General features: G+C 39.9%; 1 protein-coding gene across 9 annotated transcripts in view; it reads left to right on the forward strand.

Moving 5' to 3' along the window:
- Nucleotides 1-1,822: 1,822 nt before the first annotated feature.
- Nucleotides 1,823-22,294, forward strand: part of PCLO (piccolo presynaptic cytomatrix protein) — a 326,540-nt gene continuing 306,068 nt past the window's right edge. For 7 of the 9 annotated variants that reach the window (XM_039571460.1, XM_039571461.1, XM_039571465.1 and 4 more), the window contains exons 1-3: nucleotides 1,824-2,161; nucleotides 8,074-9,331; nucleotides 20,701-22,095. In XM_039571460.1, coding sequence (XP_039427394.1) covers nucleotides 1,920-2,161; nucleotides 8,074-9,331; nucleotides 20,701-22,095 — 2,895 coding nt within the window. In that variant the 5' untranslated portion in view covers nucleotides 1,824-1,919. Of the gene's footprint in view, nucleotides 2,162-8,073; nucleotides 9,332-20,700; nucleotides 22,096-22,294 lie in introns of all 9 variants that reach the window. The other 2 variants (XM_039571469.1, XM_039571467.1) reach the window with 1 other exon arrangement.

Consider the following 22,294-nt stretch of genomic DNA (forward strand, 5'->3'; position numbering starts at 1 on the left):
CACTAGAAATATTTGTACAGTATCCTTATGTAGGTCATTTTGGGAGCTCATCTGCATACAGCTGTGTCTGAAGCAAAGTACTAATGGAGCTAAAGAGGGAGACAAGCAAGTGTACCAAATGCTGTCACATCCTCATTGCTAAAACAAATGATATTTGTGAAGATCTAGTTGCTCAATAAACACATTTGAATATGCAAAATGCAGCCACAATTTAGTAAGATCTCTATAAAGGATTTGGTAAAAACTTGGCTCTGATCAATGAAACAGGAAAACTAGTGGCAAACACCACGGCACTTAGTGGCTCTTTGCCATGGCTTTTAGGGATTAGGTTTGTCCTCTAGTCTTCTGGGTCTCTGAGTGAAAGCATGAGCTGTAGGAAAGTAAGACAGAGAGCACTTAAACCAGTTGGATATACAGAAGCTTATGGCACTAAATGGGATAGATCAAAGGGTGATGAGGCAGTTGATGCTACTACAAAGTCAGTCATCTTCAGAAAGTCACTGGGAAAGGTCCCTAATGACCAGAAAAAAAGCAAGCACTGTACCCATCCTCAAAAAGGAGATCCACAAGAGAACTACCAAGCAGTTTGACTAATGTGGCTAGTACTCTTCCTGGAAAAGCAAGTCCCTTTAGAAGCCATGTCCAAGCAGACACAGGACAAAAAGGTTATTAAAAACAGACAGCATGTAAATTACTCCATCAGGCTTTTAGCATGATCAACTATAGCGTCCTTATAGCCGAATCAGAGAGACCTGTACAGTGAATGAAAAATAGACTGAACTATCAGGCTCAAACCGGTTGTGGTTATTTGCATCACGTCCAACTTCTGGCGTGTTACTATTTGTATCTTTCTGACTAATGATATGTAACGTCTCTGCTACTGATGTGAGCAAAGGCATGGAATACACCCTCAGCAAATCTCAGGCTGGAGAATAGTAGATAGACTGAAGAGCAGGGCCACTGACAGGTGGGAGAATGGGCTGGCATGAAAGTCTTGAAGAACGGCAAGTGCAGGGTCTTATATCTGGGAAGGAGTAACTCCATGCATCAGGATGGGTTGTCACAAAAGCAGCTTTGCAGCAAACATCCAGGTGACATGCATTTCAGCAGTACGTGGTTGTGATGAAGAATGCCAGAGGCAAACTGAGCTCTGCTACCTCAAGTGTGGCCAGAAGGTTGGAGAAGGTAATTCTTCTCAATATATTCAGCAGTTGTGAAACTGCATTAGGAGTACAGTGTCCAGTTTGAGGCTCACCGGTCCTGGAATGACACTGACATGGCGGGAGTTAGTCATCATGATAGTAGTCCAGTACAGAAACACAGACCCAGAGAACCTGTAAAATCTCCGTCTATAGGGACATTCAAAACTCTGCTGTTCAGGACATGGAGCAACCTGAGATCCTTGATTGATTCTACTCTGAACGGGTAGCTTGGGCGGGTGTCCTCCAGGCGTGTCTTTCAGTCCCTCTTACTTCTTGCTTTGGGCGAGCGAGGCTCCTTCAAGCTTTAACTGCTGGCGAGCACGTCCTCGTACACAGAGGAGAGGAGAAGGGGAGGCAGCACCCGCGGGGGTGGCAGCGGGTCCCCGTTCGGTCCCTGAAGATGCGGCGGGTGCGCGGGGCGGGGGCGGCGGTGCCTTTAAAGGCCGGGGCGCGGGGCGGGCCAGGAGCGCGGGGGGAGCCGCCCGCCCGGAGCATGCGCTGCGCTGCGCGGGGCGGCGGAGCGCGGCGGGCGGTACCGCCGCACTCCCCCGGCAGCCGCGGCGGCAGCCAGCGAGCCCCAGCCCGGCCCCGGCGCTGCCGCCGCGCGGGGCCGTGGTGGTGGCCGCGGAGCCCTGAGCGCCCGCGGGGGAGCGGGGCTGCCAGCCGCCCCCCAGCCCGGTCTGCGCCCGAAGGGAGAGGCGGCGAGCCGCGGCGGCCATGGGCAACGAGGCGAGCCTGGAAGGAGGCGAAGGGATGGGCGCCTTCCCCGAAGGGGCGGCGGCAGCCGGGGATGGCGGCGGCCCCGCGGCCCCCTTGCAGAGCCTGGTCCCGGCTGGGGTGGAGGCGGACCTGAGCCAGCTGAGCGAGGAGGAGAGGAGGCAGATCGCCGCTGTCATGTCAAGGGCGCAGGGGCTGCCCAGAGGGAACCTCGCCGGCGCGGAGCCGCCTCCCATGCAAAGGCATGCACGGAAAATCTCCCTTCTCCCGCTCCTCCCTTCCCCCTTCTCCGTCTCCTCGCGGTGGGGCGGGGGGCGAGTCGCAATACGATCTGGGCCCGCTGCACCCGGAGCCGGCGTTCCATTTTGCTGGCAGAGGGAGGGAAGGGGTTGCTGCACGGGCTCGGGCACCAGGACGGAGCCTGCACCCTCTGGCTTTCCCCACTACAGTGGTCTGATAATAACGGCGGTCCCCGGTTCCGTGGGCTGCGCCCTCTTTTCCTCCCTTGCACTGATCTGGAGCACGGGCAGTTTCTGTGTCGGGGCGGAGAGAGATGTGCAGACACCGTTCTGGTTTTCTGTGTGTGGCTGTGTGGTTTACGGGGCTGGATGCCCCACAGCTCTGGTAGTAGCCAGGGAAGCTCTCCCCGGGGCGGATGGGTTCTGCAAGCGTATGGAGAGAGAGAATCTTGCTGAATCTTCCAAAGCTTTTGGGCATAACACATTTGCTGGCCGTTACTCTGCCAATTCTGAACCTCTACAACTATCATTTGGCTTCATTAAATAGTCATGGATTGAGGAGGTCTGTTTCAGTCTATTTTTTCACCCTTATTTTTCTTCTCGTTTTTTTTTCTTTATTTTTTTTCCTTTTTCATTTGGAAGGCGAGAGGCCAAATTGTAGATTAAATTGATTGCTACGGCATTCAGTGTTCTGGATAGTCATGGCTTTACCTCATTGTGCCTCTCCGAAGGCTGGGGTAGTTTCCTTCCCCGTTCATTCCCTGCCCCTCAGCGAATTCACAGCCCGACGTGCAACAAGCCCGCTCCCCGCTCCTCAGGGCTGCCCCTGTCTGTGGTGCTGAAGCACCGGCGCTCCCCGGCTCCGTGTCGCTGTCCCCGGCCGTGAGCCGCCAGCCCTGCCCGGCTCCGTGTCGCTGTCCCCGGCCGTGAGCCGCCAGCCCTGCCCGGCTCCGTGTCGCTGTCCGCGGTCCCGAAACCCCCCGCCCCAGCCCGTCATCCAAGGCCAGCGCCTCTGTTGCTCTCCGGCTCCGGGGCTGGGTGTGTTGTTTGTCTTGAAGGAGGAAGCAGAAGGGAACCTCCTCGACTGACTGTTTCACGGTGCATTGACCTCACCCCACATAAACGCATATTCAGTTTATATAATTTAAGGTTTATATAAGTGAATTCTAGAAGAGAGGCAAGGAGGGTGGGACTAAATTAATTCTTGGGCAAATTAGTGGAGTCACTGAGATTATACCTGAGATGATGGTCTCCATTTTTTAAAACTGGAAGTCAAATCTTTCTATTTTATGTCTTGCTTAATTATTGATCAAGCATTAGCACTGTGTGTAAAATAAAATTTTCCATTCAATTCAGGTCTCTGCACAGCTTCTATAGGTGTTAATGAGGAAAAGAAATATTCTTTAGTTCCGGGAAACTAAGCTCAAAATTCCCTTTTATATAACAGTCTATGAACAAAGACACAAGTAGTTTGAAACTTACTTTTTACTGGAACATTTGCATGAAAAAATAAAGATAAATGTTCATGGAAGTCTTTAGAATAGGCTGAACTCATTGCAATGTGAATACCTCTGCATTTATAAATGGCTGCTTTCCTACAAAAATATTTATATGAGAAGCTACTTTGATCTTGTTAGCATACCTCTCTCTTCTCTCTCTTCCACCCTCTATTTAAAGTAAAGGGACTCTAAATTTGTGAATGACAGCCTTTTACCTTACGTCAGAATGTCAACTTTGACTATTATAGCAGTTCCCATCATAGTATCTTCGTGCCTGTCCCACTGTAATGAAGTTACTACTTGTCTTGTCTCTTGGTTTGTGCCTTTATTTTCTCCTCTTGCTGTTTCCTTTACTGTTGAGATCTGCCAAGAATGTTAGGGGTAATTATCAAGAACCTGATCCAAACAAAACCTTTGGAGTAAGATTCTTCTAAGGATTAAGGATCGCCCTCTTCCAGACTAAAACTGGTATTAGTTTTTTTTTTTTTCTTTTTTTTCCCAGTCCAAATGCTAAGCAACAGAGTGTGATCAAAAGAGGAATTCAGGCTTTCAGTTCATATAGCTTTGGATTTTGGCAGTGTCCTTATTGGAGTGTCTGTTAGTTTTTAACATGTTAACTGGATTTTTACTTTGTGATTCCCATTATAACATTAAAGTCTAATAATTATTTCCTATTCTAAATGCTCTCATTCCTGCACCCAAAGTAACCGTAAAGTATACGAATTCCTCATGATTGATGGTATCCTGAGGTAACAATTTTTGCAAATACAGAATTTTTAATAGTAAGTAATATATGTGCCAGTTAACATACTTGGACCTTTACCATCTTAAAATCAATGCTGTACATTCTAGAACTTCTGTAGGCTTTGAGCTTTTAAATCTTGTGAATTTTAATATAAACATTTAGATTTAGAGCATCTAGAGTGAACTAATTCAAATGTACCTTCTAGGTTTTTTAATTTTTTTTTTTCTTTAATGAACATTTTATTCTTGGGGTTCCAGTGAGATGTTTAGGATCTATGGAAATTTTTCTATCCTATTTTAATTGCCTGTCTTCAGAAAATTAATGGTTGGGAAATTTATCTGAAACAAACACAGTCAATTTGTAAGCAAGTTCCATTTGTTCTAGCTTCATCAAATGATTCTGTAACTGTGCCAGTGTTCACTTCCTGAGGAGTTATTCTATATCTGAAAGGATTAGATGACCAACTGAATATATGACCATCTAATACAGGTGCTTGATGGCGTTTGTTGTTTTTTTTTTTATTCCCCCAGCTCAATAAGTTGGTCACAGTAGATAGCAATAAAAAAAAAAAAAGCTGCATTTTGATAAGAAATGCTAAGAAGTCTTGATGAATTTCACACTTTTGAAGTATATTTATAGTGTATTTTCCAGAAGAAATATGTATTTTTAGTGTCATTGTTCTATTGACCAAAAAAAAAAATTAGCCACTGGGCTATCTTCCCTATGTTGTCTGTAGATACGAAAAGATCTAGCTATCTTTGAGTTGCATTATTACTGCATTTGTCTTTGAAGTTATTTATACTGATGAATAGGGAAAAGGCATGCCTTCGGTATTGAGGTGACGCCTTCTTAATTGGTGTTTGTAGTTATGGAATTGAAGAACTACACTATTGGTCTTTTTGTTAAATCTCTGCTTACTCCAAAGTAAGCTTTGATTTGGCTGTAATATGTAAATGAATAGAGATAAGTTCCATGAATCAAGACCAAAGTGAGGGGAAACACAGCAGCACAAAGAAAAACATTCTGTGAGGGAGAACTAAATTATTTTGTTTGTTGGGTCTGATTTGAAGGCTTTAAAACAATTGTGGGCTTTTGATGATTCAAAATGTTTGAAAGTTAGAAAATTCTTGTCAAATAGATACAAGATTTAGTTTGAGGATTCTGATTCTCCAGCTCAATTAAAATTTTGCAATGTCAGTCTGTAGTTGGTTGTAAAATGGTTGTAGGAAAGAAGACTTTCACTCTCGGGTACCTGAAACTAAATGGAGCAAGTCCTGGCTTTAGACAGAAGTAACCTTTCTCAAGAAGCTTGTCTTTTCAAAGCTTTTTCTTCCACTAGTTAACCACGCTCTGTCTCCATTGCTTAGAAACATTGTTATGTACAAAGGCAAGGCAAGACAGGTCTTCAGGATACACCAGCAGCCTTGGGAATCACCTGAGTTTATATCCTAGATTCATGGGTTTTAATCTTATTCCAGGTCCTGATATCTGATCAGGTGGAAATTTATGGAACACATTATTTGATAAAAATTCTACTCTAGTAGGGATCCACAGTTACTTTTTCTTGCTAATTTCCAAGTTAAATTTCTAAAAGCAGTTGGGGTTTTTTTGCTTGTTTTTTTTGTTCCACGTCCCCCGCCCCCCCACCCCCTTCTACCGTCACACTCTTAAGATTTGGGCATGATACCCTCTTTCTGGACCTGAATTTCAATAGTACTGTTGATTTCTTTTCCCTCCCCTCCCTTTTCACTCTTATCATTGTTGAATGAAACCTTCCAAGAGTTTGAACATTTACAAACATGAATGCTGGAAGTGTTACCAAGCTGCTGCTAACAGACAAATTGAAACGTTTTCATATGGTAAGCAGCGCCTCCTCAGATAAACCTAGAGTGCTTATCTAAATAACAAGAAACAGAACTGCAGGTAGACCTACCTAGGTGCCAATGAGAGTATAAAATTGTTCTTTTAGCCAGCAAAAATGCCAGATATTTGGAAGAATTAGATTATCATTGGGATTTTCTAAACTCTCCTCTTTGTGAGTTAATCAATGTTCACTGACGCCAGTGGAAAAACACCTACTCCAGTGGATTGCACATTAAGGTTGTAAACTTCCAAGTATTGCGGTCAATACGTACACAAGGATGGGAAAGGATAAATGGAGTTGTGGAAGGCTGGAAATAGTTTGTCTTTAGCAAGTATTTGTGGAAATTTTAATTAACAGAAAAAGTCAGATACAAGATTATGAGCAATCCCGTTGTGAGAATTACATGCACAAAAATTTCTACCAGTTAGCTTTGTCCTTTTGTCTTGCCATTGCTAGCCATGTAATGGAAACTAAATATTAATCAGAAATACTGGTAATCCCATGGTGACATTAACAATGTAAAATACATTTTTTAATGTGGCTACTGTAGACGATTCTGCAGACTTCTGACAAAACTCTTAAAATTGTGCATTTATTAATTTATTTGTCAAGGAATGCAGTTAAATGTAATAAGTGATTATTTATCTTGCTCATGAATACCCAAGAAGAAATTTCATGTCTGGAAAACTAAGATCAGAGTTGAATCGTTTTCTCAAAGTGACAAGTGAAAATTTTATAGTTGCAACATTTCTGTGACACTGAAGAGAGCACCATATCTTCCAGCAGAAGCTCAGCGATAGCACTGAATAGAATATTTTATTACATCCCTGAGCATTAGCAGCGAATACAATATTATTTCCCCAGCTACAGCCCAGTATAGCAACAAGTAAAATACTGTGCCACATATGAAGCCATGGTCTTGATTTTGGTTCCTACATTCTTAATTTCATTTTCTCCTGCATGAACATACAGCAAAATACTGTTGCAAGGATTTTTTCCCAGTTCTCTAATGTAATAAGATTTGATTTTTTTTTTTTTTTTTAATACATCCCAACAGTGTGAATTGTTGGGATGAGGCTGAGAAGAACTATGATAGCTATTTGCAAAGGAAAAAAAAAAGTTCAGGGCTGACTGTGAACTGACATCTGTTTTATCTGATGGAAAACTCCTCTGATTTGTGGATGGATGGGTGCCAAAAGAAATACTTTACAGAGAAGCATATACTCCTTAACATATATGAATTTTAGGAGTTTAAATCCCTGCTGCATATTGAATTGTAAATATATCTAAATTTTGTACAAGTAGCCAGAACACAAGTACATAAACATTTTGCATTGTGCATTATTTTTTTTATATTGAACTATTATGTGCATTATTATATTGCATTATTATGTGCATTATTATTATTTGATCTGCTAATTTTGACATGTCTGTTTCCCTGGTTTTGTATCCCAAGGAGTAGGGGGGAGAGTTAATCACTTGGGTATAGGTATAATAGGAAGTTCTAGCTTTGAATTCTTCAGAATTCTGAAAGAAAAAGTATGTGGTTGAATGTTGTTGTATTAGATTGTTTTCTAAAGAATAAAACAATCTATGACTGAATACTTGTATGAGCCTTTAAAGAACAATGATTATTTAAATGTCTTTTACATGCACCTTGTTATAAACCTTGGTCTTGAAAACACTTAAGCACTGAGAAACTTCACAGCACTAGCAGTGCACTTCCAGGGTTACTGATATATCTTATTTTATCTAATTTTTCTAGTATTATGCACTATTCTAATTTTATTACATTTTCTCTCTGCAGACATCCTGAACTTGATTCAAGCCGCCATCCCAGACAACCGGGTAAGCCTCCAGATCCAGGACCACCAGGTTTAAGTAAAAGCAGAACAGTAGATGTGCTGAAGACAGAACAACGGGCACCTGGACGGAGCCCTTCTTCTCTTAGTCTACGTGAATCAAAGTCCAGGACTGATTTTAAGGAAGATCAGAAGCCAAGTATGATGCCCAGTTTTCTCTCAGAAGCCAATCCATTGAGTGCAGTCACTTCAGTTGTGAACAAATTCAATCCTTTTGATTTGATATCGGATTCAGATACAACCCATGAAGACGCCGGTAGGAAACAAAAAGTGACCCCAAAAGAGCAAGGGAAACCTGAGGAGCAGGGAAGCCCTGCAAAACATCCAACTCAACCACAGTCTCCGAAGCCAGCTGTTCAACAACAAGGACAACAAAGACCTACCCTCCAACAAACGGAGTCTTCCAAGCCAGTGCCTCAGCAGCAGCAGCAGCCTGGGGAACCAAAGCAAGTTCAGAAACCAGGCCATCGCCAACCAGCAGATGCTAAGCAAGAGCAAATGAAACAACCACCCCAGCCACGAGGACCACAAAAATCTCAGCCGCAACCATCAGAACCAGCGAAACCTGTTCAGCAACAAACTTCTGCAAAACTGTCATCAGGCCCAACAAAACCATCCCCACAGCAACCAGACAGCGCTAAAACAACATCTCAAGCACCACCTCCCACAAAACCATCATCACAGCAGCCGGGACCTGCGAAACAGCCATTGCAGCAGCCTGCACGGCAAGGAGGTCCCGTAAAGCCATCTTCACAGCAGGCAGGGCCTCCAAAACAGCCTTCTCAGCAACCTGGACCTGAAAAGCCATCTGCTCAGCAAACGGGACCTGCAAAACAGCCACCACAGCCTGGATCTGGGAAGCCACCTCTGCAGCAAACAGGGCCTGTAAAACAAGTGCCACCCCAGGCAGGACCTACGAAACCACCTTCTCAGACCGCAGGGCCCACAAAGCCCCCAGCACAACAACCAGGACCTACAAAACCATCTGGCCAGCAACCAGGGCCTGAAAAACCTCTGGAGCAAAAGCAAGCTGGTGCAAGCCAACCCACCGAGTCCGTCCCAAAGAAAACCTTCTGCCCTCTCTGTACAACCACCGAGCTGCTGCTGCACACTCCTGAAAAGGCCAACTACAACACATGCACCCAGTGTCACACTGTAGTCTGCAGCCTGTGTGGATTCAATCCTAATCCTCATATCACAGAGGTGAGTAATTTTCAAACTGATGCTCACTACCAGAGCAAAGAATGAAGTTTACCTCTGTTACGTTGAAACATCAGATGTGCTACGGTACATCATCATGATAATTTAACAAGTTCAGTGAAAAAATTAATGCTATTTCAGAAAACTGCTTATGAGTAAAATGGTGAAACTGGAAGAAAAAAAAGAAGATAATAATTCTCTGCTCATATAGATTTAGAAATTTGTTCTCTTCATGTAAAAAGAGGAGAAACCCCAATATGACTTTTGTCTTATTTTGATTGATTTTAAGCACCTGCTCTCTATGTTTATAATCTGACCACAAAACTCATGTGCAAATATATTCATAGATAAATAATTTTTTCTGCTATAAGAACTAACTAAGCAAAAAAAAAAAAAAAATCAGTCTTCATAACTCCAGTGTGTGGCTTAGGAAAGGATGTGGAGTGGATTAGCTTTACAACTGTGTCAGTGAGTGTTCGTTAGTTGAAAGCCAGAGTCATGAGTTTGGCTTGGTGGTACATGGGTTATTTCATTCTTGTGGCATAAGATCTTTGTGGACTATTTCTAATCTTGACCACCATTCTTGCTATAAGTCTATAACATAAAAATGTTATAAAATATAATATAAAGCAATATTAGGACTTCAAATGAATTTATTTTAACGTGATGTTTGTAGTAACTTGATTTATTGCTTATATATATTCTTTATTGCTCTGCATGGGAATAAGTCTTCATGTAACTTTTTGACCTCTTCTTACTGCTTGAACAGCTGAACAGCTTTTTGTGCATCCTGATATCTAATTTTAAATTTGCAATGTAGTTTGGGTTTGTTTTCAGTACCAACACTTTTGTCAATTTATAGAAATTCAAGCATAGTAGACCTGGCACCAAAGGGCTAACTATTGATAAATAGAAGGGATGTTTGTAAAACTTTTTTTTTTGGTCTTGCTTTGGTATTAGTTTAGCCGGTCTGAGATGCACACAGGAAGAAGTACAGACTGCTACTGTATTTTGAACCTGGTAAATACTACCTATACATTCAAAATTGAATCAAAGAATTTCTGAAGCTGGAAAGGTCCTCTGGATATGGTGTACTCTGAGCTTCTGCTCAAAGTAGTGTCACCTAAAGCAGATTTAGCCAGTTTTGAATATCTTTAAGGATGGGGGCTTGACAGCCTTGCTGGGCAACCTGTGTACTCAGCACCTCAATGATTTAAGGACATTGCAAGCTGTTGGTTTTCTTTCCAGTGCACGTTTATTTGTGGGTACCTGGTAACAAACAGCAGACTTTTTGCATCCAGCAATATGATCTATTGATTTGTTGTTAAAATTGCAAATTTAAGCCTGAAAGACTAATTGCAGTAACCACTGATAGCACATTGCTTGGTTTAGAAGTGTAACATCTTCTTTGAGTTTAAGGAATTCGAGGATTGAGATAGCTGGCACTAAAGCCTGGACTGGAAAAGGAGTGACTTGAACATCTGTGTGCAGAAACTTCAGAGCCTCTGCAACTTACCAGCTGTCTGTATTTCAGTGTCTACATGAGGAAAGGTCATTCTGGACTGTTGGTGTAAAAAAAGATATATTTATATATAACAGGCAAGAAGCGTGATGTATTGATATGAAAGTCAAAGAGGAAGTTTTATTACAAACCTTTGCCTTCAAATTCTGCCAGTGTTTTTAGGCCAGAATTTCTTACATTTATTTGTGAGTGCTGAGTTGTTCATTTCCATAGTGCGCTCCTGAAGTCTCTCGGAGCCCCAAGTTTGTCTTCCTTTAAAAGCTTCAGATTTCCCATGGAAATAGTCAACAACTTTGGTATGTTCAAATGAACTAGGTTTTGAGAGAGAGTTTATGTAAGATTTCCAAGTGTTTGGAAATTCTGTGAATAACTACTAGTTTTTGAAGTAGGTACTCTGTAAGTGTGAAATTCAGGACTTTTAGACAATAAATACAGCTGCATTTAAGACTAACTGATTGCATACATATGTAAAAGAAGATTTGAATTTCATATTACACATTGAAATAAACACAGGATATGCATTTATTTCATAATGAAATCATTTCAGTAAATGAAGGTATTGGACATCTAATTTATTCAGCTATTAGTTCCAATCTCCTGACTCCCACTCAGGCTTTTCTCATTTGCTCAGCTTTGCACCACCAGCTGTCTTGCTGAAACTTCATTGTGGGTGTCCTGCTCCAGTCTGCCATTGAAGTACGACAAAAATCACATCTGACTTTATTACTGAACATTGGGATCAAAGTTAATAGAACCCGCTCTGGCACATACAAAAAAAAAATCACTTATTTCAGCTGCCAAGGTTCCCTCTTATCAAAATTTCTTTCTAGTTTCTGTTTCCTTTAAGTATTTAGCGTATTAACAAAATCTTCTGATTCCTCTTTTACAATACTTTATCCATTTCTTCCTGTTTATCAGAAAAATCATGGTTTGTGACTTGGCTGTCAGTTTTCTTGTTTATGGTGCAAGTTTTTTTATTTTGGCTTCTTGTATTTTAAGCTCTTCTGAAGTATTATTGACCAAAAATCTGTGTCTTACCCATGTGCTTACTGACTTTACTGTTGTACTTTGGCTTTCCCTGCTCTTCTTTTTGCCATGTTTCATGATTCTGGAATTCTGCATTGTGCTTTTCTCATGTCCTTTATAACTGCTGATTTTATTGCTTGTGTTAAACACATTGCTGATTGGAAGCAATAATTTCAAATTGGGCGTGAGGAGTGGAATCCATTTGTTTAGAAAAAAAATTGACTTTTGTTCTCTAACATTTTCCCTAGTGCAGCTGCTTGAATTGCTTTCCTAAGATAGTCTTCTTACAAGTTTCTTACAAGGTAGATCAGTCTTCAAAACTAATCGAGTGAATAATTTTTCCAATATAGATCTTTCTATATTTTTGTGTTCTATACGTCTAGCTGATTCTGAAAAGAATTTAACAAGCTTTAAAAATGGCTTAGGAAGTAGATTGCATACATTGTAAAACCATTATAAAAAGTGCAGATAAAAAAAATTAATTAATTTTATTCTTTTAAACCTCTATTTAAAATGCAGTAATATATGCACTCTCTGTTTTAACTCACTAGCGAGAACTCTGTAACTAAGAGCAGGAAGTGATACCTGTATTGCCACAAGGTCAGATCCCTTGAACTGTTTCTCTGAACCATCTGACATTGCAGTCCTCTTGGGGAAGAAGGATAGTTGGTATCTTGCTTTTGTACAGCAGTCTGGAGAGAAAACACACCATACATAAGTGTTCAGTAGCATATGTCTCTCTAATCTGTCTAGGTATTCATACTCCACTCATCACCATGGCACATGACTGCCTAGCAACAGTTGCATAAAGTAATGGAGAAAATTATATAAGAAGGTTTGAGGACTGGTACTCTATTCCACTTTCCTTTCATGTATATCAGAACCTTGTAGGGAGTGCATATTTTAGTACATGGAGACTTATTTTTCTAATTTTTTTACCATTTTATTTTCCCAAAAGCACTCCCATGAGCCATTAGCAGCAGAAACCAGCACTTCCCAAAAAAGATTCAGCCCTTTAGAACATTCGAATAGGAGTAGGCTTTCTGAAAATGAACAAAGACATCTTGAGGAAAAAAGGCAACAAGCATGAACTGCTATAGTTAAGTCTAAATGATCAGTGCATATGCTCAATAGATGGAGTAAATTTTCATTCCCCGTGAAGTAGTTATTGGAAAATATGTGCAACACGGAATGAGCAAGGGTTTAAAGTGTAATAACAAAGTCGTTACATTCTTTATGATGGTCATCTGTAAAGCTGATGATCAGGTAGAGTGTTAAAGCTCTTAATGTTGGACACTTGGCTGTGTGTGGGCTCTCCTACTTGAGCCCACCTCTGATGTGTATCTGTGCATATGTGGATGCCTGTCTTCTAGGTGGTTTTTGAGGAGGGATTATTCTACATGAATTTTATCTACATTAGATCATATTTTATTCATTGTTTTGGTGTTCTTTTGAGAAACCATTCAAAATTCATCGTGGAGCCCAATATAATTTTATACGTAGATACTTAATGAAAATTGTACCTTCAGATAATGTGAAGCTGTGTATTGATGTAGGATTTGTTTACTTGCCAAAAGTTCTTCTCGGTGGAGGTAAAGTGAATTCTAAAAAATACTTTTATTGTTTGTGACTATTTTTTTCAAACAGTGTGTCTATACCAAAGCTGACTTTCCTAATGGAAAAAAGAGGAGGGGTAAAAACTCCAAGAGGAGGGATAAGAAACCCCAAACAGTTGACTGTCTCAAAGTGGACTGTATGGTTTCTGATCAAATAGAACTTTTTACTGGATTGCACATTTATTTTTCAATTCAACATGAAACATTTTTAACCCAATCTGAACTATTTTCTTTTTTTGTTGTTACTGTAAATTTTTGTGGGGGAGGGCATATCTATTTTTTTAACTTTTTTGGTAGGGCTAGAAATTTTCCGTATCAATTGTACTACATACTATTGCCTTTTTTTTTATTTTTTCCTTTCTTTCTGCCTCTGTTTTTATTTACAATAATATCACAACATTTAATTAAAAATATAATATTTTAGTTCAAATCTTTATAATGATTTTTGGTATTTGTATTTGTTTTTTTTAAAGTCCTGCAGCTCTTAATATCCTAAACATACTTGGGCATGAAGTAGGGTCAGTAACTAAACAGAATTTAAACAGTCAGAAGAGCATTAATTTTCTTCAGTTGTTTTCATTATTTTTAGGTTGTATAGGGAGAACAATATATAATAATTTAAAATAAGGAAGATGGATATAATTCCTGTGGTGAATCCAGTTAAGTTTTGCTTATACTTACAATAAAATTAATAGAAATTAGTCTATTAAATCTTCGTTGATTACATGACAGTAAAGGAAGCTGTTGGTTGAAGTATTCCCTGTGGTTTGCAGTCTAGACCCTGCTGTGTTGTAATAGTGCATAAGAACCAGAATGCAACTTGGACTGGAAATTATATATAAACAAGAATAAAACTGCCATCACTGTGGGTAGTGATATGCAACAAAATCTTAAGTTTTTTAATATCTGGAAGAATAGCTTTGAAACTGTACACCCTGTGTGAACTTGGAGGGAGGAATATAAGGGTTATGTAAGTAAAGCAGAACAAACTAGAAAAAAAATCAAGGACCTAAATCTGATTATTAGCTGTTGTAATCATCATAAGTTGTATAGAAATGAGTTTAAAAAAACTCCAACAAAAACCAAAACTTTTTTAAATTTTTCAAAGTATTAATTTAGATACCGGCTCTTAACTGTGCTGAAGTAAAGCTAGAGGAGTTCTGTAAAACTGATGGACTTCAGTCTGCGTTCAAACTGATCAGAGGGCAGATGCAAACAAGACTTGTTTAGTTGTCATTTAAAAACCATGAAAGTGTGAAATATTTGCTTTGGTACAAAGAGTACTTGGGGTGTTCCAGTGCTACTAACACTGCAATTTCTATGCAAATGGATATTAGTCACGATTTTTGTGATGAAATGAAGTTAGTATAGTTCTTATAGTTCTGCCCCTAGCCACAGCTGCCACATTTGGGAAAATTGTAAAGATCCTCAAATAGAAGGGTTATGGAAGTATAGAATACTGTTTCTCTCCATGGAATATTCTTAAACAAATTCCAAAATTGTTTCTGTCTTAGAGGAAGACTGCGTGCCTACAGTTCTGCTTGACTTTAAGGATTAGGTATAGGAATAGCGGTGATGCCCTGTGGTTTTTTTCCCTCTTTTTTTCTCTTTTACATAAGGGGCAGAACATAGAGGCAAAACCCCTCTGCATGGGGAATAGTTTCCCAATAATTTAATTGAGCAATATTCTACAATATGTTGGAGTGTTTTCTCATTAGTCTAGAAAGCTGGCCCGTCCAGTTTTTAACACAAGTAAATAATAAATTAATCTGCATAGCTAAAGATGTCAACTGCAGTCAGCCATCTGCGCCAGTATTGCTGTTGCTCAGCAACTGTAATTTACTACTATGTGAGGCCATGTGATGTGGAGATGGTGTTTGCTGGGCGGTCACTGGGCGGGCAGCGCAGCCCAGCCCTGCTCTCCCCAGACAGCTTAATCCTTTTCATGATTTGCTCAGTGCAGCACAGATGAACTTTGTTAACCTTCTCTTTGCCGCTCTCTTGATTTGTAGTTAGATTTTTTGTTAATCATTCATGTGTTTCTGGTATATCAAATCTCAGTGAAGTTGATGGAAGCAATGAGCATTTGTTGCATTGCTGCATGATGCAGTGCACTGAGCTGTTTAAAAGTCTTCTTCCTTGCTATGTGCATGAGGCAGCTTAATCATATCCTTGGCTATAAAAACTAATTTTTAGATATCCTGAGATACTGACATTCAAAAATAAAAAAAGTAAAAAGATTATGTACACTATTTTGCTTTACAATTCTAATTATGTAAGCTATAAAAGAATAGTTCTCCAAATATTCATAATTCATGTGCAAACTACAGATTTTTGTGTTGGTAATTTAAGCAGAGTAGTGAAGTATTTTTAAGACTATAATAACTGCATCATATAATTCACCATAGTGTTTAGTAGCTTTAGAATAGCTAAGTAACATTTAAGAATAGTTTTTCAATATGTCTGTTTAAAATGTTTGCACCAGCATTGGTTTAGCACCAAGCTACAGAGCTTGTAACCACTGCTGTGGTTTGTGGAATGGATACCCACGGACCATGCTGCTGACTAGAATCTAGTGTCATGTTTGTGAGCATCTTGAGTCAGTGTTCCCTGATAAACTCATCTGATACTTGAAAGGAAGGTAAATATGTATTTTGTAGTGATGATCTGTTTGCCTGAAATGAGGATCAGTTGCATACTGTGTACAATAGTTAAATGTTTGATTCGGTGTAATTACTTTGAACAGCTGAGATCTTCTTCATGGAAGGATGGTGTAGAAGAAAAAACTTTGTCTCCATTATTGCACAGACTTCTTTAGAAGATATTTTCACTTGTATGTTGGTATACTAATTTAATTTGGTTTGTGATAGTTCTTTTTTGTTCATAACAGGATTTTCTGATTTAGTTTCTTGTCTCACACTGCACAAAGCTGCATAAAATCGTGTGCTTGAGTACTTTATTTTTCATGTTTCTCTCATCATCTTGGCAAAAATGTCTGCTAAGAACCAAATCTGGATTCATCTCAGCTCTTTGAAGTTTCCAGGGACCAAATAAGTTGCTGTGTTTTCAGACTAGAAACTGATTTTGTCGATAAAGCTTTGGAGCTGAGCAATTAACAGCAAAGTCCACTTACATATCTGTGGTAATGCAAAGGCTTTATAAATCTTTACATTTATATTAATATTTTTATGTATATCTTTAAGTTTCTTTTTATAGCAGCAAATGACTGGTCTAAATGAGAATGAGACCTGTTCCCTTAGAGTGCAGCTCTGCTCTGCAAAAGGACTGTTAAAATGGCTTCTGAAAGCCACATTCATATTGTTTGCCAGTAATTTTTATATGAAATATGTTCAATCTGCAAGTCAAAATTTATTTCTCATGTACATCTGGAATCATAGAATCAACATAGATTCTCTTCCTCCCTGAAGTCATCTGCAGGGATAGAAATTAAGCATGCCCAGGCAATGTGCTTGCTGACAACTTTCCTATTGCTTTTGATGGGTTTGTGTTGTTAGAACAAATCTGAACCCTTTTTGAAGAAAGGAATAGACACTGGATTGCCTTCAATTGTGTTGGCTCTGTTTAGGATAGAGAGCAGGACTGAACTGAAGTTCTTATTTGTTATTGGTGTCAGCTGTTAGCTTGACTTTCTTTATGCATTCATCATCTATCTACTGTTATAATTTTCTTCAAAGTAATTCTCCATGGATGTTGTTAGTAAAATACTGAATAAATTCATTTAGTGCTTCAAACTAGAAGAGTTGATGCTACGGTTGATGAATACATAAAATAAATTTTAATTACTTCTTTGTTGTTCTGAGGGCACATAGTTTCTACAGCAGTTAGAAAACAAAGTAGCAATTTTTTTTGTTGAGGAGTTGAAATCTGAACAAAATTGCTACATGAAATCTGTCAAATTTATGGTCCTAGTTATGGCACTTAATGGCATGGGTCTCAGAATGAAGAAAATCTTACCGATTTCTTCTAGAAATAAGACCCAGCTCCCACCCCTATATACTGGTTAAAAACAGACAGCTTGGGTTTCTCAGCATCAAAGAGGAATCTCCTTCACAGACAGGAACTTCTAAAGCTCCCAAGTTCCTCTGGAAACTTTTGCTTTTTAATCCTACATAAAGGTATTAGAAATGTGGAGAAAGAAACTAGGAAGTCACAGAACTGTTGCCCAGGAACACCTTTAAGGATAGAGAAAAAACTATTTTTGGTATCTACAGCAGCAGCAAGTTTTACTTCATCTGTAATAATGTGTAAGAGCATCTGTATTAAATGGAAGCCTGCTCCTGTTAAAATTTATGAAAAATCTCTGTAATTCCAGTAGAACAAACAGGCAAGTGTTTGATAGAAAACTATATCACATAGCACATTTCATTTTGAACTCCTGCTGTTCCAACAACAGGACTATAGTTTGTGCAGTTTTGTATTTCTTTGAAGATGTGTGTAACCTATAATGACTTGATGGTTTTGGCACTTAATTCCTCTCACTAAAATGCATGGGAGGAATTCTATGTTTAAACCAGAAAGATTTAAAAAATAATACAGGTTAGTGAAACTTCCTACATTTTCCATTTTGAAGTTCAGCTGAAGGAGTAGCAAATTCAGTTTTAGTTTTGGAGGCTTCAGTTTCATACCAAGAATGCACATATATGTGTATATGTATATAAATTTTTTTTTAATAAGGAAAAATTAATGGTTGAGGGTTAAGGTTTTCTCTTCTGCACAAGGTTGTTCTGAAATCTGTAGCATAGAATTAATGTTTGTTTGGACTCCAAGTAGGCAGTGGAATCAGACTGGACCAGCTGCAGGTTGAAGACAACCTTAAATGCTTATAAATGTAATTGGAATCTGCACGACTTAAATGTAAGAATTATTCAAACTATTCATTTTTTAGCCCCATCAGCCCTACAGCTACTTCATTTGAGGCTTTAAAGGTGGTGTAGTGACTTTAATTTAGATTTCCTGGAAGCTGAATGACAGACAACAGGTAGGCACCTTTTATTGCCGTGGTGTCAAAAAGAAGCAGAAGCAGTGAATCCCTGTGGAAAGTGCATTTTTCAAATATCTGTAAAAATTCTGTGGATAGAGGAAAAAGCCATTCCTTACTAAGGTCCATTAGAAAGCTCCTCACAGGATCTTGTCTTTCTCCACTGTAGAGTGGAGCCTACCTCCCGAACATAAGAAATCTTAGTTTCTTTGCCAAGCCAGACCACTGTGACAGCTTGGTCTTTGATTACACTTAAACCCTATAAAAACCTTAAGGATTCATCCAGAAATGGTATTAGTATGTATCTTAATTAAATTATGTTACTAATATCTAAAATCAGGTAAGGGAAGTGATCACTAATCAAACAAAATGGGAGTTAAGCTAAATGTAATCCTTGCTCAAATCCTCTGTACAGGTCTGAAATTAATTCCTTTCACAATTCAAAGCAGAGCTTAAATATGTGTTCCAGGTTTTTTTCAGTTGTTTTCACTTTTTAACAGTCATTTGCTATATGGTTTGCAAATAGATCAGAGAACTGTTTAAACAATCTAAAAAAAATTGCACTGAAAATGGAAGGTAAGAGCAGCCTTATTACGAATGGTAACTTTACAGCTGAGGCCAAAATTTGGCATCGCCATGTGGAGCTGTTAGTAATAGTGAATTTATATACCAGAGTGTGTTTTTAAACCATGTTTATCAGAATAATTGAATTAACTGTGTTTTAGGGGGCTGCATCCAACTCTTAATTTTTGCTGCTGCAAAAATCCAAGGCTGGCAAGGCGCACCAAAGTAATGAATTCATTGCCTCATTCCATGACATCAGAGCTCTTTCCTTCCAGTGAGCTCCAATATTACACAGACAAAATCTTTCTTTGCATGTAGTGCCTCTATTTGTTCCATGGTGTGTGGTAGAGATTTCTTAGCATCACAGAATCATTTATGTTGTAAAAGATATTGAAGATCATTGAGACTTGAGTGAGGAACAGCATCCAGGAATCTTCACCCTTAAGGGAAAAGAGACTTATGTTGAGTGTTTTCCTACCTGCAGTTCCCTCTGTTGCAGTGGTGCGTGCAAATGCTGTAGCTGGTACCCTGCATTTCACACACAGACTAAAGAATAGAAGAGCTACAGGTGACCTGCTTAAATATCTGCTTGCAGGTGCAGGCCCATGGGACTCTGTACCCTATTGAATGGCATTTTTGCTGCCTATAATGTTTCTGCTAGTGATAGAAAGTGTGGAAGGTAGCATGTGACCACATGTTTTAGGCAGTTTGATCCTTTCTCAGATGGGGAAGCTGGGCTTTTCTGTCTTACCAGAAATATGATTTCCCTCTAATGTAATACTGCTTGGAATGACAAAAAATGTTTTGAAGTTGTGAGGTACTGTAATTGATGAGAAGCATGGGTGAATACATTATTTGCCTTACTCCTTCTCCTGTGTGCAAAGAGGGGCCCATTGTATAGAGAGGTATAGTAATTACCCTAGAAACTTCTAATAACAGAGGGGTTTTGGGAGACCTAATTATGGCTCTTGAAATACCATCAGGGCTCAGGCAAAGCTCCTCACTGATTTTGGATGAAGACTTGCCCTCTGAAATTGGTGGTAAAGCATAAGTCTGTTATTATAAACATAAATGTAAACATAATGCCAGTTTACACCTCTGTGCCCAATTCATTGGATACATATGTACTGCCAATACCTGTGCTCTGTAATTTAAACCATTACCAAAAGCATAAGCTGTGTGAAGAGCTTGATAGATGTATGCTTAAAGATAATTATGCATTTACTGTGTTTTAATTCTGATTATTGTTTTCTGTCAGCAGACTTGATGTGTTAAACTATTTTAGCAGTATTTGTCATTATTCTGGCAAATCATTGCTGTAAATGAATCACTGCTAGGTCCCATGAAATTCCAATGCATTTTTTTCATTCTGTTGGGTTTTCATCCTCCAATATTCAGCTGTGTGTAAACTGAATGTGAAACCATTAGAATCATGGGTTCAGTGATAGCTTGACTCACAGCAACGTGGAGAAGAATGAAAATAATCAGCTGTGCATGTTAATTGCAAAACATTATTAGTGATATTTCTCCCTTTTTACACAGAAGTTTCAAATATTGCAGCAAGTCCTATATTAGAATAACTTACTATTATGTTTTCTTTATTAACTTTGTCTTATCTTAATTATAATGCCTTTATTTTTTTCAGATCAGTGAATGGCTCTGTTTAAACTGCCAGATGCAAAGAGCATTAGGAGGTGACCTAGCAGCAGGTCATGGTCCTGGGCCACAGCCACCTGCACCCAAACAGAAGACACCCATTCCACCTTCAACAGCTAAACCATCTCCCCAGCCACAGCCTGTTCAAAAGAAAGATATTACTTCAAAACCTGATCCTTCACAGTTAGCAGATCCAAAAAGACCTCCGCCACAAAAAAAGCAAACCCCCTTGCCTGGGTCTCCCCCTGTAAAATCAAAACAACCCCGTGCAGAGCCCACTGAGATCTCCCAACAAACCAGAGATGCCACTCCAAAATCTGATCAGGTCAAGCCGACACAGGCTGAAGATAAGCAAAAACAGCCCAGTGTACAGAAGCCTACAGCAGACACTGTATCTACCTCTGCAGCTCTAGAGCAGAAACAGGATTTGGCAGGTCCCAGACCACCAACTCAGCAGAAAGTGACAGACTCCCCAAAGCCTGGGCTAGCAAAGCCGTCGCAGGACACACATCCAGCCGGGGATAAACCAGATTCCAAACCTGTTCCACAAGTGTCTCGGCAGAAGTCAGATCCCAAGCTTGCGTCTCAGCCTGGGGCTAGACCAGATGCTAAAGCTCAAAAGCCTGTTGAGCCAACACAAACAAAAGATGATCCTAAAAAGTTACCAACAAAACCAGCCCCAAAGCCTGATACAAAAGCAGCTCCCAAGGGCCCACAAGCAGGGGCAGGACCCAAGCCAGGGCCAGCACAGCCGGCACCTCAGCCGCAGCCACCTCAGAAAACTCCGGAGCAGTCGAGGCGTTTCAGCCTTAATCTGGGAGGCATCACTGATGCCCCTAAGCCTCAGCCTACAACGCCACAAGAAACAGTTACTGGGAAACTCTTTGGATTTGGAGCTTCATTCTTCAGCCAGGCCTCAAATTTAATTTCCACAGCGGGTCAGCCAGGGTCTCAGACATCAGGCGCCCCTCCTGCAGCAAAGCAGCCCCAGCCTCCACCACAGCCTCCTGCCCCTCAAACAGCCCCCAAAGAGACTGGTCAGGCTCAGCCTCCTCCAAAAGTTGTTCCTGTAAAGAAAGAAGCCAAGCCTCTTACAACTGAAAAATCAGAGCCATCAAAAGTGGATAGTGTTTTAACTAAAGGATCTGATTTAGAAAAGAAACCTGGTTTGGCTAAAGATAGCAAGCCTCAGGCTGCTGAAGCTAAGAAACCTGATGGGCTGTTGGAACCAGACAAAGCCAGCCAGCCTGAAATGTCTTGTCCCCTTTGTAAAACTGGACTAAATATTGGTTCTAAGGATCCCCCCAACTTTAATACCTGTACCGAGTGCAAGAAAGTTGTGTGCAATCTCTGTGGATTTAACCCAATGCCGCACATAGCTGAGGTAAGGCGACGGAGTCTGTGTTTACCCTGTATTCCTACCTACAGGCTCCCTGTGCTGTGGAGACATAAATACCTGGGTTTTAGCTATTGAATTGTTAAGAAATTTTCTTGAGCATTTCATCATCTGAGGTCTTTTAAAATTAAGGATCTGTGTTGTATGAAGATACATTTCAGAGACCCACTTGTCAGATAGTACTTCT

The sequence above is a fragment of the Corvus cornix genome, chromosome 1A (assembly GCF_000738735.6).
Source record: "Corvus cornix cornix isolate S_Up_H32 chromosome 1A, ASM73873v5, whole genome shotgun sequence".
NCBI classification, from domain to species: Eukaryota; Metazoa; Chordata; class Aves; order Passeriformes; family Corvidae; genus Corvus; species Corvus cornix.